General features: G+C 54.1%; 7 protein-coding genes across 7 annotated transcripts; 3 read left to right on the top strand and 4 right to left on the bottom strand.

The window, feature by feature from the left end:
- Positions 1 to 509: 509 nt before the first annotated feature.
- Positions 510 to 3,431, bottom strand: het-6-8 (Heterokaryon incompatibility protein 6, OR allele; the record flags this gene model as incomplete). The annotated part of the gene is made up of 6 exons (XM_036645441.1): positions 510 to 516; positions 567 to 1,549; positions 2,346 to 2,553; positions 2,609 to 2,712; positions 2,768 to 2,896; positions 2,955 to 3,431. The coding sequence occupies 6 exons, from the start codon at positions 3,429 to 3,431 to the stop codon at positions 510 to 512; spliced, it is 1,908 nt and encodes a 635-aa protein (XP_036489041.1).
- A 3,618-nt stretch (positions 3,432 to 7,049) lies between these two features.
- On the bottom strand, positions 7,050 to 7,880 carry CGCS363_v013593 (uncharacterized protein; the record flags this gene model as incomplete). The annotated part of the gene is made up of 1 exon (XM_036645442.1): positions 7,050 to 7,880. The coding sequence occupies one exon, from the start codon at positions 7,878 to 7,880 to the stop codon at positions 7,050 to 7,052; it is 831 nt and encodes a 276-aa protein (XP_036489172.1).
- A 1,596-nt stretch (positions 7,881 to 9,476) lies between these two features.
- CGCS363_v013594 (Galactose/lactose metabolism regulatory protein GAL80) lies at positions 9,477 to 10,672 on the top strand (the record flags this gene model as incomplete). Its single annotated transcript, XM_036645443.1, has 2 exons — positions 9,477 to 10,074; positions 10,137 to 10,672. 2 exons carry the CDS (start codon positions 9,477 to 9,479, stop codon positions 10,670 to 10,672), a joined length of 1,134 nt encoding a protein of 377 aa, XP_036489042.1.
- A 670-nt stretch (positions 10,673 to 11,342) lies between these two features.
- CGCS363_v013595 (putative glutamine amidotransferase-like protein) lies at positions 11,343 to 12,167 on the top strand (the record flags this gene model as incomplete). Its single annotated transcript, XM_036645444.1, has 1 exon — positions 11,343 to 12,167. The coding sequence occupies one exon, from the start codon at positions 11,343 to 11,345 to the stop codon at positions 12,165 to 12,167; it is 825 nt and encodes a 274-aa protein (XP_036489043.1).
- A 350-nt stretch (positions 12,168 to 12,517) lies between these two features.
- On the bottom strand, positions 12,518 to 14,338 carry yisB (Uncharacterized protein; the record flags this gene model as incomplete). Its single annotated transcript, XM_036645445.1, has 1 exon — positions 12,518 to 14,338. One exon carries the CDS (start codon positions 14,336 to 14,338, stop codon positions 12,518 to 12,520), a length of 1,821 nt encoding a protein of 606 aa, XP_036489044.1.
- Positions 14,339 to 14,819: 481 nt separating this feature from the next.
- On the bottom strand, positions 14,820 to 18,184 carry NUP85 (Nucleoporin NUP85; the record flags this gene model as incomplete). Its single annotated transcript, XM_036645446.1, has 2 exons — positions 14,820 to 15,728; positions 15,779 to 18,184. The coding sequence occupies 2 exons, from the start codon at positions 18,182 to 18,184 to the stop codon at positions 14,820 to 14,822; spliced, it is 3,315 nt and encodes a 1,104-aa protein (XP_036489173.1).
- A 1,925-nt stretch (positions 18,185 to 20,109) lies between these two features.
- Positions 20,110 to 21,627, top strand: FDH1 (S-(hydroxymethyl)glutathione dehydrogenase; the record flags this gene model as incomplete). The annotated part of the gene is made up of 4 exons (XM_036645447.1): positions 20,110 to 20,130; positions 20,292 to 20,421; positions 20,577 to 21,353; positions 21,410 to 21,627. The coding sequence occupies 4 exons, from the start codon at positions 20,110 to 20,112 to the stop codon at positions 21,625 to 21,627; spliced, it is 1,146 nt and encodes a 381-aa protein (XP_036489436.1).
- Between the last annotated feature and the right edge of the window lie 5,315 nt (positions 21,628 to 26,942).

The following is a 26,942-nucleotide window of genomic DNA, read 5'->3' on the forward strand; positions in this document are numbered from 1 at the left end:
GCGCCTGCCAGCAGCTGACTCCCTTCAACCACAGTTGATAGTGGGCCAACCACTCCTCGTCCGTCAGCCCCTCTGTCCAGTCCCCTAATAGCGTTCTACAGAGATCCCAAGGCAAGTCATTGCCACTGCCGTATGGGTCATTCTTGAGGCCTGCCCAGCGTTTGTGCCAACACCGAATGGCAGATTGAAGGCTCTCTTCAATAGACGCCATGCTCGAGGTGTGAATGGTCTTTGCGGTGATACCGCTCGGTATCACTACAGCGACTTCGTCAAAGTAGATACCTTGAAACCCCAGGACCGAGTTATCTATGGGCCCTGCACCCTTGGACCTCTCGTTTCTTTCTCCTCTCCCAACTGCCGCAGGGTTCGCCAAAACCCGAGCAACTCGTTTCGTCCCGGCTCCGACCTTGAACGATTTCCTGCCCCGACGGGCTGCGAAATGCAATATCGAACCTACCTCCGCTTGATACCTCGGTGCCCAAATACCACACCATGAAGGAAGAGGCTTGTTAAACTCTAATGATCTAAATCGGACCGGGTTTATGCCGTAAGTCTTCGTTAGATACGCAAAAATGGACGTGAACACAGTTTCGTCTGAATGATAGTAGTCAGGCTTGACCCTCAACTGGTCTTCAGGTGATGCCAAGGACAACAGACCAAAGACCATGTCTCTGGAAAGACTCTGTTTGAAGCCCTTTGCTAGTGTCATCCATCTTGGAAGAGGAGCCCTATGGACGTCAGGGTCTGTTCGATATGATTTCCACTCCCTGAGGAGCGGATAGAAAGGGCACGAGTCGAAAAGCGTTTGAATAAACTCGGGCACGTTATGGGCTGATGAGGCAAACTTCTGGTGCCAGACGGCTATTTGCGCGATCTTGTCCAACGGTAATATGTCTGAGGCCGAACCGCAAATGAAAACCGGGTTTCTGGAGAAGAAGGCTTCTTGTATCACCCATCTTCGTCCCCACCAAGGGTGACTGAGAAGCAACTTAATAGCCCTCCAGTTTCTCGATGTTTGAGAGCTGTCGCGCCAAATAGCGACATGAATGTTGTCTTGCTTCAATTCGGGCTGAGGTCCGTCTGCATTCTTGTCGCCAGCAGTTCTCTTGAAGTGGTTCATATCTGCTCGGAACTTTCGGGCATCAAGTTGTAATGCAGCTCGGATGCCTTGAAGATTATCGTTCGTGAATATATATGTCGTGGAGGCGAGCCTGTAGATGCTGGCCATCAACAATATCTGCCAAGACTTTTCCCGGTGATCTTGCTGGTTGATGCAGACAGCATCGACCCAAATGCGTCGTGGGGGTGTCTTTGGGTAGCTTCGGATGGATCGAAGAGCTTGGAACAGTGTTTGAGTTACGTCGAGCATGTGGCCATCGAGGTAAAGCTTCCCGCGCTCTCCCCGGGGCGGTGATGAAGAACCCCAAACATAAGACAACGCATCGTATTCGGGTTGATCATCCAAGGATACGATTTCCATAGACACATGAACTGTGTTGACAGCAAAGTCCATGGAATCGACGACTAGAAGTCTAATCTCCCGCTTCTCCTGCCTTAGGGGCCAGCATCTCAGAGCGCCACGAGAGGGTCTGGCGCCCAAGGTTGGGGATGCCGAAGAGGCACCAGGTCTTCGTATTGAATTTTGTGTCTTTTCATGGTTGGAAACTTTCTGTACGTTTCCTGCATTTGCGACGTTCATAGACATGGGAAAGCCACGTAGTGTTTGCGGCGTCATGGCCGAACAGTGTATGATGTTAGAGATGATCGAATGAAGAGGTCAGGCAGGCTAAGAGTTGAACTTGCCGATGGAATTGGGACGTTTATGAGGGGAAGGGTGACTGAAATGAGGAGAGTTCCTCCAGCATGCTGACCACTCAAGAAGCTGTACTATGGTTATTATCTGCAAGCCACCCAGGCGGCGTAACGTAACCATGCAGCTAACATGCACAGCCCCCACTACGGTGAACAGCTGGTGATGTTTGCATGCCGTTTCGAAATCATCAAAATGGCAATCAGGGCAATAAATACCAGCATAATCTTCTGCCAACGGTCACCCAATTATATCGGAATAGTAATCAACTCCCTGCTTGCGTGTTTAGACTTGATTGTTAAGTCATTTCGAAGACTTTCGACATTCACAATACACATGGGTCTATCGGCGTACCCGGAGTCTTCTCTCAACGTAGACACTCGAAGGCAGCGCCGCATACCATTCACTCCATCATCACCGCCATCCAAACCAACATCCCAAACTCATCTAACCCATCACACCAGTCGGACACACGAGATGTCATCTCCCCCTCCTCCACCTCGGTTCCAGTCCCGGTTCCCGTAGTACGTCTCACCCGTCGCAGATCTTGGATACTCAAGGGCTTCTTCCGAATCTCTGCTTCCATCTTTTTGTAGCGCGCAGACCACTCGACATTTGACACAGGCTCCCACAGATACCTTCCTGTCGGAACTGCCACCTTGTCATAACCACAGGTAGCTGCTTTCCCTCCGCTGAAGTCTGTGTCGACGAGCAGCTCGAACCCAAAGTTCAGACAGACGTTTCTGTGGCAACCTACAGTTAGCAATATGCATCTACGAGGACAGATCTACGACGAACCTCCGAACACACTCTCTCAGAGCCCATTCACGCCGATCAAGGCTAGCGCCATTGATGAAGTTGGAGGTGTAATCCATCTGAAAATAAAGCTTTCTTGCCAAGAGCTGCTCTCATACATCAGCATGCATAGTTTAACTCCAGGAAACGCGGGCCTCTCACAACAGGGGTTGATATCAGGAAGTCAATATCGTTGTGTGGGATGGAATCTTGGTCCTTCACTTGCAACAGCACGTATATCGTCATAGCCTGCCCAGCTGATACGAGTTCTTCACGACTGAAGGAATCGTACTATTACCCAAAAGTTCTCAGTCAAGTGTACTTCTAAAATCATGAGCTTTGGTCTTACCTCTTCTCTAATCCTGCCAACCTCCTTGTAGATGCTCTTCCATACGAAGGCCGTGCTTCCAGGGGTCCTCGCCTCGTAGGCTTGTATCAGACTACAGCAGATGGCCAGCACTTCAGGCAAACACTGATGATACCCCTGAGCACTGCATTCAACAGGTGATACGACTCCATCAATCGCACACTGAGGGAAGATGAACGGCGGCAGGCGGCCGCCTCTAGCCATCATCGAGGGATATGAGAGAAGCTGGCCGAGAAGTACTTTTGCGGTAAAGGCTGCTGATGCAGGCTTTCTGATCCTGGGTCTAAGCGGTGCCTCGTCATAGTATCGTGGTAGAGTTGTAGGTGGCGTTTGGGTCGGGACAAGCCGTCTGCTTCTGGGCGAGGCAGGGCCTTGAATGGGGACCAGAGCCCTCTGGGGTTCCATCTCACTCAAATGCCGGTCTTCCAAGAATGAGAGCGGATTCGTGCTGTATGACATTGTCGTGTTTGGAAGAGCTGTATGGATTCTGAAAGGCATATTGGATGTACTCTCAATGGCGTGGTTCAGGAAATTGAGCTCACAGCCCAAGGATGTTGGCAAATTTGATGGTGGCTGCAAACTCCCCCAGTCCATCCAAGAGTATACACTTTGGTCAGGTCCCAGACTCTCAAGGGCCGAGGAAGCCGAGTTGACCTCGTCTATTGCTGCTCCAGTCCATGACCCGGGTGTCTCTCTACTTGGCCCACCGTCTGTTCTAGGCGCTACCGGCCGGGCAAACAAAGCTGATTGGTCCACATCTCCGGGGCCGTCACTTACAAGAGATGTCGTAGCTGGCCGTAGAGATCTAGCTGTCGTTCGTCTCGGCAGTCGGTCGTACTTGCAGGTCAACCCTCGTTCGTCACATCGTCGACAAGGTGCATCCAGCGAGCATCTCGCCTTGCTACACTCCGTTGCGTTGACAGCGTCCGCCCCCCCTTTTTGCCGAAATTACGCACGCATAATCCCTGTATATACATGAAAATTTGCCCAACGCCACGTAGATATTCGTAGTACGGCAATTGACCTATTCTGATGGCTTCAATTGATCTATTTCTATTGAATCTCATTATCTGAGGGCATCGTGATGCCTCCTAAACGCCGCCGCGCGGCTCGGCAGGCGGATGATGACCCTTCTGGGCATCGTCCGTCACCCATCGCCAACGGTACGCGGAAACAACGACGTATACAACAACTGGCACAGGACGCCGCCAGAGATCCTCCTCAACGCTCTGCCTCGCCGTCGATCAGGATCGTTACGCCCGCCGAGAGGGCTCGCCGGGCTGCCGCCGCCGAAGAGGCCGCCGAGGAGGCCGCCGAGGAGGTTATCGTCGCCGAGGCTGGACCCGAGACTAATGATTTGGTGGCGGCTGAGTCTACATCGCGAAGAAAGCGTGTACTTATAGCCCCTCCGTCATCACGAAGAGCTCCAAAAGCGTCCTCTCGCCAAAAAGCAACGACAACGCAGAGGAAGCGAAAGAAGGATCCGCCGCATACGATCCGGCTCCGAAGTACTCTGCCTTCGTCGATGCCACCGTTTCGACCAGACTCGACCCCAGTTAACCCAACCCCTCGTCAAACCACTCGATTTGCGGACGATACGCCTACGGCCCCTCGCCATAGCGCTGATGATACGTTTATGTCGTTCCACGATGTATTTGAAGAGGAGGACGATATGGGTAACGAGGAACCAACTCTGCTACAAATCCAGGTTACCCGTGGCCCAGCGCTCAAGGGTAACGGTTTACCTGTTCTCGATCTAACCATCGAGAGCATCGCGTATAACAGATTCAGTATTGCTCCTGTATTAGATGCGAATAGTAGAGACTGGGAGGCAGACAGCGGCGCCCAACTTGAGGCAGAAGTGGCTCACTCGTATATTGTGAAGAAGGCCAATATCGCTGTTGTCGTTGCTTGGAGGAAGCCCACCAACGCATCTAAACCAACACCAATCTTCACTCGGGTCTATCCGTCTACTGGAGGGGTCACTTGGCCAAGTATTCCATGGGTTGATATTGTCCCCTCTCTTGAACAAGCTGAAGAGAGGGGTGAAGTCCACCTCACCGTCAAGTGGCAATACAGCGCCGTACCAATCTCTGGTGGTATAGTGACTGGCGTACGAACGCCTCGAAAAGGTGGCCGAGCAGGCGTTTCAGCCGGCATGCAAGAGGCGATCGATCGTGAGGCTAACGATCCTGCAAACGTCGAGCGTCGGAAGGAGGGTATGCACAGACAACTTCTCCGTACGCACATCTGCCCAGAGTACCAGAGATGTAAGAATAGTTCGGGCGACGAGAAGTTCAACTGGTGCTATATACTAGGCCAGAAGCACTACAAGATCAAATCTCACCATATAGAGAAGTGGGCGAAGGCTATTATGACTGGACAGGCTGGCGTTGACAATATGGAACCACCTAAAGAACTGCTTGGTGAGATTCTTCACGACCAGTTTATAGAGGATCAGAAACGCCAGGGCAAGAGAAGTAAGAATATCGTGGAGGTTGATGATAACCAGGAGACGACAGTGATGACGGAAGAGAAGGCTGAAAATGCCGCACTTCCATCATCAGGGTCAAGATCTGGCCTAACCAACGCCAACAGCAACGCCATCGTCAATATATACGGCAACGCGGGGGCGCCAGATCGTCATCTTCAATATCCTAACCCATACGTACAGCTGCCGCCGCCGGCGCCGCCGCCGCCGGCATATTGGCCATATGCGAACATCTCACAGTATTCGTTGCCAACTCTTCCGCCATTGAACCTTCCAAGCACTCGTCAACCAAGTATCGCACTCCCGATTCGTTCGTCCTCGCCAGTGGTACCGGATTCGCCTCGAAAAGCTCTAGATCAAGTGGCCAGCTTCATCAAGTGGTTTATATCCGTCCGCGGCAAGCGATATAACGTCGACGAAGGGTTCAGAAAGAAGCTACAGAAACTGCGATCAGTAGACAGTAGCTTGCGGGCAATTCGCAAGTTACCAGATATTTGGTTTACTGAACAGGGTTTTACTCAAGATCTTACCGAAGATGTCAGGAACTCGATCAAATCCTTCATAGACAACAGCGCCTACTACGGAGGGCAGTCTGACGCCCTCTCCGACGTGGTATCTCACTCTGAACTTCATTCAAACCATCGAGAGTCAGAAGGAGATGTTTATACAAGAATATACGCTGGATTGCCAGGAGGGACGGCGGCGGCGCCAGTTGAAAACTCTGCGGCGCTAGTTTCAGGCGAGTTGGGGTCATCCCGACATATCGACGCCCTAGTGCCACGTCAATCCATCGAGCAAGAGATCCGTGGTACGCCAGTTGAAGTTGGTCGACGTGGTGAGTGTATATAGAGCTGTTTACTGTCGAATATGGCTAACTTTGTAGGCGTTTCGGAACTCTTTGGTTTCGTTTCGTCACCACTGCTGTCAGCGTCGCAGATGCTGCCCACGCAGTTACAGATCGAACAAGACGAAATCGAGCAAGGCGATGAGGACAATCAGATTGAAATCTCGAGTGATACGTCGTCAACAGAGACGTATTACTCGGAGGAGGATAACGAAGAAGAGTGATACAGCAAGAGTGGTGTGAAGTTTGACTGTATGCGCGATTTTTTTGCATGACGTGTTCAACCACGGAAAAGTCTACCCATAGCCGTAGATTCAACACTGCCGCTCTATACGTATAAAAGCAATAGAATTACTGTTATTTTGGATCTGCAAACAATACACTTCGGTCCATCCCGATACTGGTTAGGGGCAGTTGAAGTCTCTGACTATGGTTGAAGTCTCTGATCGTGATGACGTGTCATCATCACAAATCATCGTCACAAGCATCAACAACGCGTTTCAGCCGTTATACAGGCAAAATTGATATGTATACGTAGCTACCGACGAAAACAATGGACGACGGTATATTTTTTGTGTTCTGGTGCGCTTGTGGCTAACCTTTTGGCAATCTTGTTGGCTACAATCATGGATTTGATGATTGACCATCATATGACGACACGATTAAGATCTATTGCGCGCGAACGCACGATGAAAATTTGGATTGCTTGCTGATGTTCAATATTGGCAGCAAATCCTCCCTTTTATAGTTCGATATCGTCAAATATATGCTCTGTCCCATCAAAGTTGACGAACGAATGGCGGAAATGGCCCTCGATCTGGGGTAGACGATACCCAATCTCCATAGCGCAGTCACGTAGATATTCCATGAAATCCCGAGTGTCATTCTCATCGTTGTTCCACTTCGAATACGTCTTCCTGATGTATCGCTTTAGATCGCCGAAGTACTCTTCGATGGGGTTGAAGTCTGGTGAATACGGAGGCAGAAACTCGAGATGGACACCTGATACCCGGCATAAACCCTCGATTTCAGGTATACGATGGCAGGAGAGGTTATCCATAACGATGACAGAGTTTGGCTCTGGAAAACGCCCACATTTCGGGATAAGGCACTCCTGTAGCCAACGAAAGAACCCATCGCCGTCAGTCGTACCATAATACGTAGTCAAGTGTAGGATACCGCTCAACGTGAGGGCTGGCAGGATCTGTACGCGAGAGTTCTGAAACCGATCAATCTCTGCAGTTCGAAACGCAGCAAGCCCTTTCGGCGCCCATCCAGTCCTCCGTATCCCAGTATCCTTATTGACGCCGGATTCGTCGACGAATACCAGCTGGTCGGGGCGATATCGTCGTATACGGTACAAGTACTCGTATCGTAGTTCGTCACTTCGCTGAGCAGCAATAATCTTGGACTTCTTGTTCGTCCAGCCAGCTGAGTTTAACTGTCGACTGATTGCAGAACGACTGATCTGGATCTCGAAGGCTTCAAATAGGAAATCTTGCATCTCTTCAAGAGATAGATCGCTGCGGTACTGCAGTAGTTCAAGAAGCTCTGTACGATGCCATATTTCCATCTTTTGTCGACTCTGGCGGCACCTCTTATATCTCTGCACTTCGCCAGTGATATTACGTCGTGATCTATGTCGTCGAATCGTTCGTTCGGTACAGCCAACGATACTTGCCAGCTCGTGGGTCTTTTGGTCTTCGAATGGCAGTATCATCGCGATCGTCGATAGCTGTAGATTCGATATTCTGGGCGCCATTGTATCGTCGTCGTCGCCCGGCGTCTTTCTCGATGTATCTGATATAATAAACCACGGACATGTACTGACCAGCGGCAAACTGTAAGTAACAGGGCACAATCTATACAGCAGTAGACTCTTGCTCAATATCGTGAACAAGCTGAGCTATCAGGAGAGTCATTAATCCTGTTGACTGCCAAAGCATTTGCTCTGAAGAACCGTATCAAGCCCCTTGGTATGCTTATATATTACTCAGAGCCATACAAACCGTATGCTGAGTAGATATATAAAGTCATACAGCAGGTCTCTTCTTCTGTTCCTCAGCAAATGTCATCTTGATCTCTCATGACGAAAATAGACCTTTTGTTGGTCGAATGGTATGGGGATGAGGTGACTAGCTGGGTTGGCAATGCCTCGATGGGTAGATTGACTGCTACGGAAGCATGAAATACACACCTTATGTCTCTATCGTGTAGTTATACGTTTGAATACTACTGGGACTATAGTGATTGACGGCAATTGAGGTGTTGGTGATGACTTTGACGCGTTTTGCGTGCGATGCAGAGAAATGCGCGTCACAGCGTAAAATTGGCTTTTTTTCATGTTTTTGCATAAGCGGGGAAAAAAAAGGGGGGCGGACGCTGTCAACGCAACGGAGTGTAGTCCGACAAGGAACGCAGGACTTCTTGCGACTAGACATTCTTGCCGAGTTGCAGACTATCTTGGTGAGATAAATCTTGCCGAGTAATTGGCATCGCGTTTTGGCATGGACAATACTGCTGCCTAGGAGGTGCAAGTCAAAGAAAGGGGGCTAACAATGGAGCAGTGGTGTCAGCACGCCGCGGAGTTCCGACCAATCAGCGGCCACCCTTTTCACGGTGCCGGCGCCGGCAGGGGAGGACCCGCTGAACTCCGGACCCGAGGCCTGCACTTCTTCCAAACCTTGAGAGAGATGACCTGGATCTCCCGAGGTCTTTGTCAATAATTGATGAAATTGTCACATCTCATGCATTTCGGATCTGCGTTTCAAAAGGGCGCTGAGAGACAGATGTAGCTGTTAGCTGCTTTCGGCGGAGTTGCAGCCAATCAGAGGCCGTCATCTCGCCCAACTCCGGAGCTTGCAAGAGAGACGCCACAAGCGTCATGCCATGGGGGCATTGTCTTCTACAGACTGTTGACGAGTGTGCTGTAAGTAGGTATCTTGATTATCTGTTGTGCAGAAGTTCCATCGGTTTGGCTAGGATTCAGCTTTGCGGAGTTGACACGGATGTTCGGCACTTCCAGGCACTTGCACTCTTTGACTGTATCTTGACACCCTCCCGTCAAATGATATAAAACGGCCTACCAAGTCTCGCTCTCAGGTTTTCGCACAGCTTTGAGGTCATTCTTGACATTACTCAAAGGAAGTCATCACTCACATCATCAACCATGTCTCCAATCCGCGTCGGCATAATCGGCCTCTCAGCCAAAGCCCCTTCATACGCCCCCGGCACCTGGGCCTCAGCATCCTTCCTCCCTTCCATTCAGAACTCTCCCGAGTACACCATCGTGGCCCTCTGCAACACCTCAACCGAGTCCGCCCAGCGCTCCATCCAGTTCCACAATCTTCCAGAAACCACCAAAGCCTACGGTGACCCTCAGGACCTGGCCCACGATCCCGATGTCGACCTCGTCATCGTCAGCGTCGTCGTAACCCACCACCTCAAACTTGCCCTCCCCGCTTTGCAGAAGACGAAGCAGGTCTTTGTCGAGTGGCCCCTGGGCCATTCCGCTGCGGAAGCAGAGCAGATGGTAGAGCTGGCCAAGACGAATGGACTGAGAACTATTGTTGGCCTGCAGGCTCGCGCTGATCCTTCTATGATCAAGTTGAGGGAGATCATCAACAGTGGAGAGATTGGAGATGTCAAGAACACCACCGTCATCGGCACTCTTCCCGCTCTGCCTCCGCAGTTCTGGATCGAGGGGACGGAGCAGTTTCTCGACATCAAGGGCGGAGCAGGCGCTTTCCACATAGTCTTTGGACATTGTAAGTAATATCCTACCAATCTTACTTACACAGACACGGGGTTTCCTAACAGCTTTCCGTAGTCATAGACTCTTTCACCCACATCCTCGGCCCTTTCAACACCTCCAGCATCAGCTCGATCCTCAAGACAGACAACGACCACGTGCCAATCTACACCGCAGACCGAACCGCAATCGCCATCCCCTCGCACCCCAAGACCGCCCCGGACCACATCCTCGTCCAGGGCAGCCTGCAAAGCGGCGCCCTGGCCACCGTCCACTTCCGCACGACGCAGGCCTCCATCGACGACGTCGGCATCCGCTGGATCATCTCCGGCTCCAAGGGCGAGGTCGAAATCACCTCGCCCTCGAGCAGCTGGCAGGGCTATTTCCCCAACCGGAAGATCAAGGTCAAGATCTTTGGCGGGGAGACGCGAGACGTGGACCTCGCTGCGGATCTTGGGGTTGCGGCCGATGTTGGGCAGCGGGCTGTGAACACGGCTTTGGTCCTGGATGCGTTTGCCAAGGGGAAGAAGGAACTGTACGCTGACTTTGAGGCGGGGATGCGGAATCATCAGCTGCTGGATGTGATCTTGAAGAAGTCAGGCTTGGAGGTTTGAGGGAGGTATGGATCGATGATCATGGCTCTTGTCATGTCTGAATCATGCCGTTGGCAATGGATTACAAGTAGAGAGGACAGGTTCACGAAGTCGCCGTGAGCCGGACTAGAAAGAAGAAAACTAGAGGTACGACTATATACATGCGAGTACAGAATGAAGATCATACTGCATCTTGCGATCAAAGAAACCACCAAACCACGCTGAAAACATGGAATGATTGGTTAAACACAGTTCTTATGAAGAATTCTCTCTCGAATCTTAGGTGATCAAATCGCAAGCCCGCTGCTCAAGGCCCGGTCCATGCCGGTGGATCCACCCTCGGCGCCAGTGCCGATGCCGGCGTTGCATGCCGAAGCCCGGAGATCGTGACAAATTCCCTCCGAAATCTGATTCGGCACGCCACCCGAGACGGACTCCCTCCAACCGCACTCGACAAACTCTCAAATTTTGTAAGGGTGTTACACTGTCTTTCATTTTGGTTAATCCTCATTGGACGAAACAAGATCACTGAGTGAACACATCAAGCAAGCCGGCTTTCTCAAGCGCCTTTCTCCATCTCAAGGCTTTTTATTCTCGTCTCAATCAGAGGCTCTCTAAGTGAGCCGCAACTTACACCAAATCTAACGCCTCCTCATAAATCACCACCAAACAAACTCATCACGCCCTCACAATGCCCGAACCAACGCCCACACCCCCGGTAATCGCAATCCTAGACACAGACACCACAGTCCCCTCCATCCAACACTCCCACGGCAAATACTACAGCGCCGCCTACATCCACCACCTCACAGCCGCCGCGACCGCCGCCTCCCTCCCCGTCCCGACCTTCACGACCCACAACGTCCTCGAGGACGCCTACCCAGACCCGGCCGCCGTCTCCGCCATCCTCATCACCGGCTCCATCGCCGCCGCCTACGACACCCACCCCTGGGTCCTCCGCCTCGCCGCCTTCATCGCCGACGTCTACGCCAACCACCCGCGCGTCCGCATCTTTGGCACCTGCTTCGGCCACCAGCTCATCGGCCAGGTCCTCCTCGGCCCGCACGGCGCCGTCGTCGAGAAAGACCCCGCCGGCTACGAGTTCGGCGTCCAGACCATCGCCCTCCACCCGCGCCTGGTCGCCGAGTACCCCTGCCTGCGCGGCCTCGCCCAGGTCAACGACGGGCAGCAAAAGGACGTCCACGGGCTGAGGCTGCAGATGTGCCACGGCGACCACGTCGCCCTCCCCGCGACGCTGCCGGGCTCGTGGCTCAACATCGGCGGCAGCGCGCAGTGCGCCGTCCAGGGCCTGTACGAGCCCTCGCGCGTGCTCACCATCCAGCCGCACTTTGAGGGCGACCAGGTCATGATGGAGGAGACGATCAAGCACTTCTACACGCCGGAGAAGGGCTTCTCGCCAGAGTTTCTGGAGAAGGCGTTCGAGGGCACGAGGAGGCAGGACGACGCGGGCGTTGCCGCGGAGTGGGTTTTGAGGTTCTTGTTGGGCATTTCATAGATTAGACGAGATAGATTCGGTCTGGAGGTGTTGGTCACGGCACGGGTGTCGTCATATTCCGTAGCGGACGTAGAATACCCAAGTGTATCTAATGCGTTTTATACACGGGCCGGTTTATTTTCTAGATTGCAGTTGCTTCTTATCTCTCAATTTCGCAAACTTGAAGTCGAAATCGGGTGCCCCGTTGCATTTGATCAATGGTCTCGCTCAATGCCCCAGTTCTTGCTGCTTGTTGAATGGCGGCTCCTGGAAGGTAGATTGGCCGATATGCACGGGGCCGCCCTGAAGCCTGGAGGTGAAGTCTCCTTGCGTAGAGTAGGACCATGGTGGCTGCAATGCTGCCATCCCGGTTAAGGATACTTCGGCGGCGAAGGAAGCTGTGTAGTGTCAGTCTCCTGGGCCGGGTTTTGGTACCCGGCATCCTTAGAGTCCTCGGTCTCCTGAGAATCTTCTATCTGCTCAGGATCCTCAACCTCCTTAGAGTCCTCAACCTCCTTAGAGTCCTCGACGTCCTTAGAATCCTCGACGTCCTTAGAATCCTCGACGTCCTTAGAATCCTCGACGTCCTTAGGATCTTCTATCTTCTCAAGATCCTCAACCTCCTTGAGATCCTTGGCCAGCTTAGAAACCTTAATCTGTTTAGGATTCTTAACCGGCTGAGGATTCACGTTCGACTTTTGGTTCTTTTTCTCGGTGGAAACGATTTGTTCAAACCACAATTTTAGCTCTGACTCTCTCTGAATCTGCTTCTTGATATAGCCTTCGTCCACCCAATGGGGCGGTGGAGGCATCTCGCTTGTTCCCGATTTCGTCAGCCGCACCGATGCGCGTTCATACGACATAATCGCGCGAACGAGCGAGCAGGTGGCCTGGAGTGCATGCGATCCGGGCCAGCCGCTCAAAGGATCCAACTCTGCCGCCCTGATCGTCAACAGTATCCTACGAACAGCATCCTTCTTAGCATCCTTCTTTGATGGTCGCTTCGGTTCGTCTTTACTCTCGACATCGACCTCCATATCTGACGAAAGACCCTGCTTCCGTCTCTGCTCGAACCAGGCTTTCAGTTGCGGCGTTTTCCGAAGGGCTAGCTGCGTGTTGATCCCCCGCGCCATCTGCAAATTCGTGAGCTTTGAGTGCACCATCTCATGACAGGGCCTGCAGACGGGGATCGTTTCATCCTTCCTCCGCCCACGCTTGATTATTGCATTTTCCTTTTCCGATTTGGGAACGAGGTGGTGCTTGGTCATCTGATACGACTCGCGATCGCAGAGAGAGCATACTCCCGGCTCACCCCTGACTTGTTCTTCTTCATCACGTTCGTTGGCCTCACTCGCCTCGTCTCTCGTGCCCAGATTTTCCACCGGTGGTCGTACTTTTTCTTCCGACGAGACTGAAGGCGAGACAGATGCCTCCGGTGCTGATGGCGCAACAGATCCATCTTGGCTAGCCACGTGAGCATCCTCTTCATGTGAAGAGGCCCGCCATCTCGGGCGTTCAGGTCCATTTTCTGGCGGTGTGTCCGCCCTTGAAGTTGTGTATGAGTAGGGGGTCACTGTCGCATGCACAGATACACTGTGCCCCGGTTGAGCGTTGATGGTGATCACCACGGGCTGGTTTTCGTTTCGCTTCTTCCCACGACGCACTTCCTCATGACGCTCCCTTTCCACCTGCTCCTTTTCTTCTCGTGTCCTCCTGCTGCGCTCGATAAACGGCTGAACAAAATCGGGAGCTCCCCTGCTTCCCAGCCCTCTCCTCGAGTTCAGACGCCCATCCAGACGCGTCTTGTGAGCAACTCTCGAGGGACCCCTCTCCATGCGATTCAGCTCCGCGTGAACCGCTCGCACTGCCTGCGAGCGGCGGCGAAGGCTGATCTTATTCCGGCGATAGGGCTCCCAGCGGTCATCGATCTCGTTCGACGGCTGAAAGTCTTCCTCACGGGCCTCATCCCCGTCACGCTCATTCTCTGCCGCCGCGGCCTCGGAAAACTCCTCCTTGGAAGACTCAGACGTATCAACAGCGTAACAACGGTGAAAATTCGAAATGATTGCCAGTGGTCCGACACAGACGCGTTTGCTGCTCCATGGAAGCGCCCGCAGGACTCCCGTCGACGGGAACGACCGCGCATATCCCACGGTCCCAATGAGACGGGCAGCTCTGGTCGGTACTCTCATCATCGTTTTATAACGGTTGACATCTCAATATGAATTGTTGAGGATCGAGGAGGAAGAAATGAACCCAATGGTGGCGAATTGGAAGTGTGTTGATGGGAGATGAGAGAGTCGATTTTCGTTGGTTCTTGGAAAAAAAGAAAGCATGGACCCACGCGACCGTTCGCGAGCGACAGTTCTCCGTTGCTTCTTAAGATCCACGGGTTTTCAATCCAACAAGAGCCTCAGGGAGAAGGAGAAACACCAGCTGTCATTCACAAGTTCAGTATTGTACGAATGTTATCATCAGTTTGTGGTCTCATTTAACGACATAAGACAGTAAAACCAACACCGGCAAGGCCTCTCTCTGGATGAAGCCAAGGTATTATACATCTGAATTTCTTTTGTAATGCCCATGCCTACTTTAAAAACTCCGTCCCGTTCCATCTTCCTCCACCGTACTGCCGCGCTTGCGCTTGACACCCGCGACACGTCCAATGCGGTCCTAGTACAATGGCGTGTTATCAGCGTCTGCCAGCCACAACGTTGCCAGGTCTCGCGACAAGCCCAGCCTCAGGACTCGAAGCACATCCTCCGCCGATGCGTTTGCCGTCAATCCTGTTCTCCAGTCCCAGCCACGCTTGGTGTTAGCGCGTGAGAGACCGGCACTGCCGCTGATGGAGCGGTTCAGCTGGCTGGCGAGCATGGAGCTGCCGCTCAGCATGTAGCTTCCGCTGAGGGAGCCGGTGCTCTTGCGCATGAGGTCCGCTGGCGTAGAGCCCTTCAGACCTTGAGCCGAAGCTAAAACGAGCTTGAAGAACTCGTCTGCGGCATTGAATATTGTTGAATTGACCGTCTGGATGTCCTCAATCGCCTTGAGAAGGATGTCCATTTGGTCTAACGTGATGACTGCAGGGCTCTGGTTGACGAATGGAAGAGCCTCGCCGAGCAGCGCAAGAATGAAGTCCTCGCTGACAACGGCATCACGCGTCTCATCATATAGGCCGCCGCGGATGTTGTCATCGGAGCTGGCGACGACAGCAATTAGAGCGGACGCGGCCTGCTTGCGAAGAGAAGTAGATTTGTGTGCCGACATGCTTGCTAGTCCGTCGGTATCCCGGATCTCGTAGTACTTTCTAAGCGTAGCGTAACCACTGAGCATGCGGCCGAGAAGTTGTGCCGCTTCGAGGTCTTGTTTGGCATATTGCTCGAGAGTTTGCGATCGCTCGTTCAGAAGCTTGTGAAGGTGGTCGTCCAGGTCGTTCGCAGGAGGATAAACCGTAGAGTGGAGGAGAGAGTAAGACATTAGCAGGTTGAGCACTTCGCGCACCTTGCCTGGTCTGTGGGCAAGGGCGTAGTACCACAATGCCTCTCCATATCTGTGAGATTCTTCTCCCAAGATGTCTGCATACGTCTGCGATTTGTTAGCTGACTTGTCACTCTCCTCAAAGGAAGTTATCATACCTCTGCGGTCTGCTCGGCGTAGTTGATCATGCCGAGATCGTTCAAGATCCTCCAGATCTTGTCCACAGTCACGCCCGAATCACCGTCGATGGTTTGCAGAATATCACCAAGCAGCTCGCCCACCATCTCCTCAGACTTGGCGGCTGAGTCCATGCGACCCAGCACTTGGATCGCCATCTCCCAGCCACTGCGAGTCTCAGATAATTGGTCGATTCCGGCCAATTCTCGTGCGTAATGCGTGAGCGTCGTGTCCTTGATGCCCTCCACCTCATCAGCCCCCTGAGGGCTAACTCCAAGGATGTCGAGATCCTCCATGTCCAAGCTGTCCATAGTAATCAAGTTGGGCGGCTCGGGCTTGGGAAGCCACTGTCCGAGAGATGCAAGCTCCGCCACGGAAGAAGCAATGGGCAAAGACCATGCTCGCAAGATGCCAATTACCGCGGCAAAGTTCGACTCGAAAGCGGAGGCAATGGCCACCTCGACAGGGTTCATTGCGTTGATATGGAAATCCGACTCGATCGCAGTGTGGAAAGAAAGCGACAGGCGCTCGAAATAGCTCTCTGGACCAGACGAAACAGCGGGCAGACGCAGTCCCTGCGATCGAGACATGCGCAGGCTCTTCTGTTGTCCGCGTCCCTCTTCCCACCATCCGAAAAGACCAATCGTTGCCTCGCACCAATCTTGCGCCGTCTCGAGAATGGCATCAGGAGTACCCATGATGATCTGGTAAATGGTCTGGAGGTGTTCGTAGATATCCCAAGGAACCTGTCCCTCGGCTTTCCGGGCTAGGCGGGCCAGGGATGTGCGGCCAGGGCCGTATGAGCTGTCGTCGCTGTCGCCGCCATACAAACCCTTATCCTTGCCCTCTGCGAATCGCTGCAGTTTGTCCAGTGAGCCCTTAGCTTGGATGCGGTACAGCGTCCAGTCACTGCTGAAGAGGTCCCAGTTGCCCTTGTTCCCTGGGCACATGTCGAGTGCCTCGCATGTTATGCCGACAGCACGCTGCAGGTTGTCCAAGGCCTTGCCGCTGTACGCCAGTTCTGCGCGAGTTCCCTTCCTGACAGACTCCCATCCGGCATTCCTCAGCAGCTGGGAAGCAAGGTTAACGTTGCCGCGGATGAGTGCGCTTCGTAGTGTAGGCCAGAAGAGGCTGTGGCTGGCGGGGCTTGGCCTGTGACGCATCACGATGTTGAACTGATCAGGGTAGAGGTTGTGATTGTCCTCGATCCAGTTGAAGAGGACTTGGGGCAGAGGTGGCGCCTTGACCTCACCGGGGCCCTCAGCAAAGCGGGTGTGATGCATCTGGAGGACCAACCTGGCGACATAGGCGGCCTTGTGGAAGGGCTCAGCGTCAGGCCCAGGTCCAATCTCAGCGACGTGCTCTCCTTCGGGCATGGGCAGCGTCTCGGAGAAGTCGTCCCAGAGCTCAACCAAGGGGTACACAATCGTCGCCAAAGAACCATCCAGCTTGTCCGGGTCTTCTTGCGCACCAATTCCCTCGTCGTAAAGTTGGTTCACCAAGTCCTCCGTCTTCAAAACAACCTCGGGCGACTCCGTGATCACCGTCATACCCATCTGGTTGTATAGATCCTTTGCAATAGACGCGTACTTGAAGTCCTTCCGTCTGGAGGCTGAAGAGCGACGCATAGATGAGGCACGGAAGATATCTTCAGCTTCCTTGCGCATGCGCTCCGTCGCCGCTGGTGTTGCCAGAAGCAAGAGGTCCGACTCCTCCCCGTTACCGCCATCCACACCATCGTCGGAGTAGACAGGCTCGTCGTCGTGGTGCGTGCTGTGGCGCATATTCAGAAACATGTCATCGTCGTCCTCGGCATATTCTTCGTCCTCTGCTTCGCCATCAGCATCCTCCTCATCGATATCGGCTTCGAGGTATCGCTCCATCTCAGCATCGGCTTCCTCACGCTCGTCGTACTCCTCTTCATCCTCCTCTTCCTCCTCCGAGTCGTCGGGAATCATGTACCGGCCGGTGCGGTTGTCGTATGTTACGTCGCGCTCTGCGGCGCCATACTCCTTGCTCAGTCCCGAGGGCTGCCTGACGTGCTTGGAGCTCTGGTGGATTGACTGGCCCAACGGCTTCTGCGAGAAGGGGTTCTGGGACGTGGCATTGCTGAGTCCAAAGAGGTTTTTCGTAGGGCCCGAGGTGCTCGCGCCGCCAAAGTTGAACGATTTCTGATTAGTGCTAGCTCCCAACAAGGAGCTTCCGAGGTAGGATGCAGACGGTGCGCCGGCAGGTGTGAATGACGCCTGAGACGACGGCGGAGGGCCTGCGGGTGTTGTCGACGGATTATCGCCAAAGGGATAAGCCGATCCCTTGCCTGTGTTCTGGCCAGGGGTGGATGGCGGCGAGCTGCTCCAGTCGTCGTTGAAGCTGAACTTGTTGGGCATGGCGACTGAACGCGGGCGACCTCAGGTCACCCGGCTGCGTCTCGTTTCGCGGGCGGTGTACAAATGCAAGGAGATTTTCGTTCGTGTCAGCAAGCGAGGCAATTGATCGTGTCGCGTTCGTCGGGATTGACGAGCTTGTCGGGGTTGGGATGGGCGCGCGTATCGTGGTGGATGAGCAAGGCTGGGCAGCAAGCTCTGCGATGTTTGGCTGGACGCGCTTGCTGGATAAATTTTGGAGGTTCGCGATGCTCGCCTGGTCAACGCGGAGGAAGCCGCACCAGGTGCCCCACTTTGGCCGGCCGCCTGCCAGTTTTCTTGCAGGGAGCTCTCAGCTGGGGAGCTGGCCGCTAAAAGTACGTAACAGACGCTAAAAACCGAGAGCTTCCCCATCCCGCCTCACCTCACACACACGCTTCCGACTCCCGACAAGAGGTGTGGCACATTGCTGAGGCGATGCATCCAAACTCCATGCACTCCCCAATTTCAGCTTTCCACTACAGAAAGTCGGGGTCGTATTTTTGGAAGTTTCGGCACAGCAGAGTTCAGACGTTCCCTCCACACTATGAAGATATGATGACATGGTGATGGCTGCTTGGCTGCATCAACACAACACTGCGTTTGCGGGGTAATGTGGTATGATTTCTTTCTCCCGGATACTTGTGCTGTATTTGTGATGTATTCTGACTTTTGGTGTATTCTGGATTTTGATGTAGCAGGTAGTCAAAGGTTCTTTCTTATTATCTCACAGCATCAATCATCTGCAACGGAGGTCGGTATCCGGACAACGATCCCGTCTTATCGTTGCTCTGCGGGCTTCTTACCTAACGCCGGCTCCAGCATTTCACGGCCGGCTTCGGCGTCGGGTTACCGTCCGACCTTGAGATAAGATAGGATAGAGCTACCCAAGCAGGCAGGATACGGCTGGCAATTTCAGCATAGGGAAGCACAACTCCGTAGCCTGTAGGTAACAGACTCCCCTCGGCGGTCCAGGCCCGGACATATGTCGGATTGTCTTGGTCAGCGGCTGTGCTCCGTGACTCCTCCAGCTCTTACTCGACACACACTCTCCGGGCCTCGTGCTTGTCCTTTCCTCCTTGGCGAAACGGAAGGGCATCGCGAGCGGCAGCGGCTTGGCTTCTCGTAACAATCGCCGACGGACTATGCCTGAACGGGGACGCAAATGGCACCTCAAAGGCCTAACCCCGACGGCTTAAACTTTTGGCGGCCCCTCCTGCAGACAAGTATCAAATGTGCAGCAAGCCATGAACAACGAAGAGACGCCGGACGGGTGGAGGAGGGGTTGCCCGGCTGGCTGGCCGGTTGGTCTGCCGTACGCTTGCCTAGAACACAGATGACATTGAACAGCGAATAGCATTGAATTCCGGGGTTTATTCGCTTCCGCTAACTGAGGGCGAGGAAGGAAGAGCAGGAGGCCAGCCCGGCCAATGACGTACTGGTTTGGGGTAATTTCTGCACTCGCAGCGTTCCAATGACGGTACTGAGCAATGGCTGTACCGAGAGTCGCGGCTGGCATCAACTCTGTTTTACCAGCACTCGATGACGGGCTGTTTTAAGCCCCGCTTTTCAGAGTAGTCGCCATCTGAGTTGCGTATCCCCCTCCCCGAACCCCCGAGCACCCCGTCCACGGCGCGTCCAGTGCTTTCTCTTGTGAAGGAGGGGAAAAAAGCATAGAGCGGGGTGGGGTTTGGAGATCCATTCGCACGCCCAGCCAGAGCCAAGCGGCAGTTCGTCTGGGTCTTGGGTGTGCGGGTGTGTGTGTGTGGTATCTGCATCTCGAGATCCATTTCCCCCCCTCCTTCTTGAAATAAATACCTGACCCTGCCCAGTAAAGCAAGGCTTAGTGCGTGATTCCTCTTCCATCAAGGTTCTCATCGACCCTCCCTTCATCAAATAAAACACCCATCATGTCTGCCACTGCAGGAAAGGTATGTCCAATCTTTACCGTCATGTTCCCTGCCAGTCGACAGTGCTGCTGCTGCTTCACATTGCGGGGTAGCTTAGCTACGACTCGTCGTCTTTTCCCGCCAACCCGCCCGCCATTGAACGTCTCCCGAGCTCTCCGCTGACCCAATGAACTCCCAAACAGACCATCACTTGCAAGGCTGCCGTCGCCTGGGAGGCCGGTAAGCCCTTGAGCATCGAGGACATCGAAGTCGCCCCTCCCAAGGCCCACGAGGTCCGTATCGAGATCTACTACACCGGTGTCTGCCACACAGGTCAGTCAGTCCCGATATAAACCCCTCACATCGTCATGCAGAAGCTTCGGATTAGCTTCCGAGACCGCATTTCCAGCTCCCGGCATAGCTCCCGGAAACCCCCTCGATCGAACGCCACCAGCAAGACCTCAGAGACCTAACATACACACACACAGATGCCTACACCCTCTCCGGCAAGGACCCCGAGGGCGCCTTCCCCATCGTCCTCGGCCACGAGGGCGCCGGCATCGTCGAGTCCGTCGGCGAGGGCGTCACCAACGTGAAGCCCGGCGACCACGTCGTCGCCCTCTACACCCCCGAGTGCAAGGAGTGCAAGTTCTGCAAGTCCGGCAAGACCAACCTCTGCGGCAAGATCCGCGCAACCCAGGGCAAGGGCGTCATGCCCGACGGCACCTCGCGCTTCAAGTGCAAGGGCAAGGACCTCCTGCACTTCATGGGCACCTCCACCTTCTCCCAGTACACCGTCGTTGCCGACATCTCCGTTGTCGCCGTCCAGCAGGACGCCCCCATGGACCGCACCTGCCTGCTCGGCTGCGGCATCACCACCGGCTACGGCGCCGCCCGCATCACCGCCAACGTCCAGGAGGGCGACAACATCGCCGTCTTCGGCGCCGGCTGTGTCGGTCTGTCCGTCGTCCAGGGTGCCGTCGTCAACAAGGCCGCCAAGATCATCGTCGTCGACGTCAACCCCAGCAAGGAGGAGTGGTCCCGTAAGTTCGGTGCCACTGACTTCGTCAACCCCACCGAGCTGCCCAAGGGCACCTCCATCGTCGACAAGCTCGTCGAGATGACCGACGGCGGCTGCGACTACACCTTTGACTGCACTGGTAACGTCGGCGTCATGCGTGCTGCCCTCGAGGCCTGCCACAAGGGATGGGGACAGAGCATCGTCATCGGTGTTGCTGCCGCCGGCCAGGAGATCTCCACCAGACGTAAGTTTACTGCCTCTCTTCCCATCGTGGATCATGATACTAACACCCATCCACAGCATTCCAGCTCGTCACCGGCCGCGTCTGGAGGGGTTGCGCCTTCGGCGGCGTCAAGGGCCGCACCCAGCTGCCCGGCCTCGTCCAGGACTACATCAAGGGCGACCTCAAGGTCGACGAGTTCATCACCCACCGCAAGACCCTCGGCGAGATGAACGAGGCCTTCGACACGATGAAGCAGGGCGACTGCATCAGAGCCGTGGTCGACATGCGCAAGTAAGCATCCACGAACACACGGCTCTGGTTGCACGACGTTATTTTTCTCGTGTCAATTCAGTGTTCATTACAAGAAAAAAAAGTTACTGATAGTTTAATAACAAAAAAAAAGTGAAAACGATATCAAATCTTTCGTCGCGAAATCCCGGGATGCAAAATTGTGAAGCCAGGCGGATGGGCGAGATGGTGGTGGCGGTGACGGTGACGACGGTCTACGACTCGATGACGACGAAGAACGACTGCGACGAAGCCCACGACTACGACGACGACAACGACAACGAGGAGGCTCTGCCGCTCAGCCTGTCCCTACGCAATGGCGTACCACAGCAATGTTCGATAGCAATACAGCGACGTGTCGTAAGAAGAAAACAAGGGACCTGAGACAAGACGATCAGCATGCGTGCGTGAGGTGTGTATGTGTGAACCTTCACAGTCGGCTCCTCCGTCATCCACCGGAGCCGTGACGTTCCAGAACCGCCGCCGGCCGGATTCGGCAAACCCGAAGATCACTATCACTTCCGGCGCCGATACACCACGCCGCTCATCCCGGCGCCATACCCCTAAAGTCACTCACGCCCCAGCGTGTCGGGCGCGCTACCCCTTCCAGACCTCCTTCCCGTTCGGTGGTGGTGGTGTATGTTCGACACGCAGTGTGACCAACTCCTTACAGCGGAGGCGAGACGCACAGCTTTCAGCTTGCTGCAGACTCCCGCTCCGTGTCCATGGGATCGCAGACTCGGAGACAGACCAGCCGAAAAAATGCCCTGCCCTTTCCTCCCCTCCCGGTGCATGTCGTGAACGCCAGGAACTATCGAAACGTTGCTGACGCCCCGCCCCGTGACTTTTCAGCTGATGTTAGTCGAACAAACCTCCTCTTCCTCTTCCCTCCTGTTCCCAATCTCAAGCATGAACTTCTTCCCACAGGAACACGTGAGAAACACGCCCATCCGCAATTCAAGCACCACAATCCAAAGAACCCGTCTATTGAGCCTCAGATATAGACTTTGTCGCGGAGTTTTGGAAGTGGCATTGTTGATCCCAAAAAACACAGTTCAGCATGCTCGAGCGCAAATCCCCATGAACCAGCCGTCAAACATCGGATCAACCACACACTCTCACCCCTCCGGACCTAGCAAACAAGCAAGAAACTACGCCCCGGCCTCCCGGTCGTCGGCGGATACCCGAGCATCCGTCGACTACTGTGCTACTCGTAGCCCGACGGGAGAGAGAGAGAGAGGGTTGTGTCGGGATGCAAGCTGAGAATCCTCTGTTTCCCCTTTCTTTCTTGGTCATCATTGTAGCGGACGCTGGACCGCATTCTGCCAAGTGCGCCTAATCTTCCGGTTTGCTTGAATAGAATTTTGGTGGCCGCAGCCTGCCCGGGTTTCTGTGTTGCTCTCTTCTTTGTCTCCTTCCGCAGGCTGGCTGAGACATTGTTTAAGACGGGGGAAAACAAGAAGAAAAGCAAACGTCCCATGGCGCTGTTTCCCGCAGACTGCATACGGATACGTGACCGTCATCAAGAAAAAAAAAAAAAAAAAAAAAAAAAAAAAAAAAAAAAAAAAAAAAGAGGGAAACGCCGCTACCCATTGTTCATTGTTTAAAAAGTGACAGAAAGTGGTGTGCTAACATGGCAACCTACATTGTCTCGGAGAGGTCAGCGGTCTAGAGGTGTCCATTGGCATCAATCACAGTTGCAATCGCGGCTGATGTGTTCCTACCTGAAGGACGAGAGACCCCCTGTATATTGACAGCCAAAGGCGCTAATAATACTTCACATCAATGGAGGGGGTTGCAGCGTTTGCTGTGCAATCCCTTTCTTTTTGCTTCTCCGTTGGCTCGCTGGCAGGGGGCCTTGACAGGAAAAGCTGGGGGAATCGGACGATGTGGTTCAGGGGTGTTGTCGTTGTGGCTTGTTGGGGCTGGCGAAAATGGAATGAACCGTGGGGAAATAAATCACACATTCGCTTCCGCGTCTCGGCTCGGTCAACCTTCACCGTCCGACGTCCAATCGTCCGCATGGCAGCAAACGGATACGGCGCCTCGGGTTAATTTTGGGTGGGAAGAAGAGAGATAGCCGGGTTGATGTTGCGACTGGGGAGGCGGTGCGAAGGTGTAGGGATTCCCCCACCGTCGGAAATCAGGATTGAGAGACGACCACGCATTGAATAGCTAATTTTGATGGGCAATCAACGCTAGACTCGTAATCTCCAAAGCGTTGTATCGATCATTTGTTGGGGCGGAGGGGAATTGGATCAGATACATAAGCTGGTACCCCACGTTGGACATTGAACATGGCATGTGCTGTAAATAAACATGTCAACAACTCCATATTTAGAGACTGAGGATTGCTTGATTGTGTCGAGAGATGGGATATGGAGCGGAAGGATCTGTCGGGAAGAAGACTAGAATGGCCTTCGGTGTTTCAGTCGCCATTATTGAAAGGGATCCAGGAAGACAGAAAGGCCAGAAAGGTCAAGCCACATGCCAACACATGTGCCTTCTGTCGACCCCGGACATTTCTGTTCATCGGCGGTTCGAGATGCCGATCAGCGGGTAGATTAAGAAGGATTGGACGGCTTCTGCTGGGCGTATTCGAATAGGCGGAAAGGGAGAATGCAAAGCGGCCTTGGGCTTCCGACCGCCGGGCGAGTCGGCGAATATTACTCGGCGTCGCAAGCTTGCCAGTTGTTGGTCTCGTGAACGTCTTCAAAATACCCATGTACGTCTACCCCTCAAGGATGATAAGATAAGACGAGCGGGCCCTGCCACGTTCGACGACAGCACTAGTAGCGGTAGTGTCGGTAGCGATACCAGGATCGCGAGTTCGGAACAGCTATTCGTATTCAGTTGTTCATCCCGTTGCTTGCCCAGGACATACGAGATGTGGCCACAGACACCCTGTACGTGAACAAGATACGACGCTGAAGGAGTGAAAGAAGACAGACAATGCCGGGCGGCATGTTCAGTCGCAGGTCTACCACGGCCGTGTAAGTGTCCTTGACTTGCGGGCTGTATCCGCCGTATCTTGTCCGGCCGGGGATATCGTCGAGGCTCTCACAACACCCCTAGTCGACGGCCAGTGATACTGCTCCCAAGAAACTGGATGCAGTGGCTGCAGCAGGTCAGATCCAATATGGTAGGAGGTCGGGTCGCACGGCGCTAGTCTAGGCGGCACCGCTTCTCGCGAAGTTGCAGCTGGTTTGGTTTGATGCCGCACCTGCCAGTTTTCGTTTTCCCCATCTGTCAGAACTCAACTTTTAGTTTGGGAAGATCAGGCCAGTGGGTGCACCGGTTCGGTAGAAGGAGGCGCAAGTCTAGAAAGCCGTTTACCATCCGGAGCCGAGCCTGGGATTTGTGTAGGACACGACCAGCAGGCCTGAGTGGCACACTGGTCATGCCAAAGCCCTGCGGCTGCACAGCTCGGTCCAGCGGTGGCCCTCTCTCTCTCTCATCAGCGAGGCCAGCTTCTCGGTGACGGTCGTCGCAGACTCACACCGCGAGTACGGGACGGTCGTCGCGGATTGACCCAATGGGATTGTCAACGCTGGAATCTTTTTTGGATCGGGAATAAAGGTGCCCGGGTCATGGCAAATGCGGAGGCCCCGAGGGGATTTGGACTGCGCAGGAGTTGGGTGGTGAGGACGAGGTTATTCCTTGCAGACATCGCCCAAGCAATGACTTCGGGCCGGTAAGGGGTCGCAGGAGGCTTAATCCCTCCATTAAAAGCAACTTTGCCTTATGCTTGACTTGATGCTAGCCTTTGTTTGCACGTCACTGCAGCCCGTCAAGAAGTGTAAAAGAGCAGACGAGACAAGTGAGGCGTACCCGGGAAGTGGTGGCTGCTGAGGGAGGGACGGTTCATCGCAGCGTTTGGAGCGCGATGCACTCCATAGCTTGCGGAGGCTGCGATGATGGCGAATACTAGGCTGCTGGCGGACTAGCATGTGGGGGAGGACGTTGGGCGTGGATGCGCAAGATGAAAGGAGAGGGCGGTAGCGACGAGGTGCTACTGGCGACTGGCGATTCCAACGAGACCCCAAGCGCTGACACGCAAGTCAGTCGTCCATCCATCGCCAACCATTTCCGTAGCGGGTTACGAACGAAGAGCAGGTCGGGGCACGGCGGGCTGGGATGATTGCTGCAGGCCGCGGTCGTGCAGGAGCCATGATCCATGGGGCCATGCGACAGTCTTGCCAGTGCAGCGCCATGCGGTGCCTTGCCTTGTCATTGTATGTGGTCTGTAGAGGGCAGGGCGATGCGGACTCTTTAGCTGATACGGCGGAGTGGTTTGTCGATGGTGTTCATTGGTACCAGGCACCCAGGTAGACACCAAGTAAGGTATTGGTGGTGATGGTGGTAATGACGGGTAATGCGTCCTTGCCCGGCTGGTGTAAGTCTATTTTGGCTGCGCTGGGTGGCGCATGTCTTCCGCATCGTCCACAGATAGTCCAAGGCAGCTAGTCAAACGCGAGTTGGTTGGTGAATGGTGCATCGTAGAATAGCCGGCGTCCGGGAGTTGTAACGGGACGCTACGGGATGCATCTTGATGAACGAAGCCGGGCTGTCTTTTCGTCGATGCAGGCGTTGGCAATAGAGGCAAAGACGAGCAGGCAGGATAAGTACGAAGATGATCCGAGGCAAGGCAGTTACAGGTTGGATCTGTCTGGGGATCTGCCTTCCTCCTCGTTCCTTCCTTTGGAGGCAGACGTCTCCTTCCGTGTTGCCAGTCCTGCTCCTACCTTACCTTGCCTGACTGGAAGGAAGGCACTTCCACGTGTCTTGCCTCCTGCCGTCCTGTGTTCGGCAACTGCCCATCCGCATCGTGGTTCCTTCTTGCAAGCAACCAGAGTGAGCCCGCTTACACAATTGGAAGTGAAGTCGCAGTGGGCAGTCGATGATCTGCATCCAGCACTCTACGTCTGCATCATCCAACTCTCCGCCGTCACTCTCGCTGTTGCTTATTGCTTATTCCTGACTCGCACCGGGATTTCAATCCCCCAAGCACGCTGCACACGCCCCGGCCAGCAATGGAACAGTCGCTCGCTGCTGCTGAGTCTACATACGGCTACGGATACCACTGGCACTTAAAAGTCACCTCATCTCGCCAAATTCCAAACCACCGCTGACGTATCACCTCGCATGTCGGATACCTTACTTCGCCTGGCCTTGCAACTTGCCATGGATGCTTGGATGATGGACCACCATCATCGCAACCCACAAGTCAAGACCAGCTCCCTTCGGAAGGCACGGTGTGTGGATGTTCAGTCTCACCACACCCCGCCCCTTCTTTGGCTAATGTTCATCAGCATCATCAGC

The sequence above is a fragment of the Colletotrichum siamense genome (assembly GCF_013390195.1).
Source record: "Colletotrichum siamense strain Cg363 chromosome Unknown KSG_Cg363_contig09, whole genome shotgun sequence".
NCBI lineage: Eukaryota > Fungi > Ascomycota > Sordariomycetes > Glomerellales > Glomerellaceae > Colletotrichum > Colletotrichum siamense.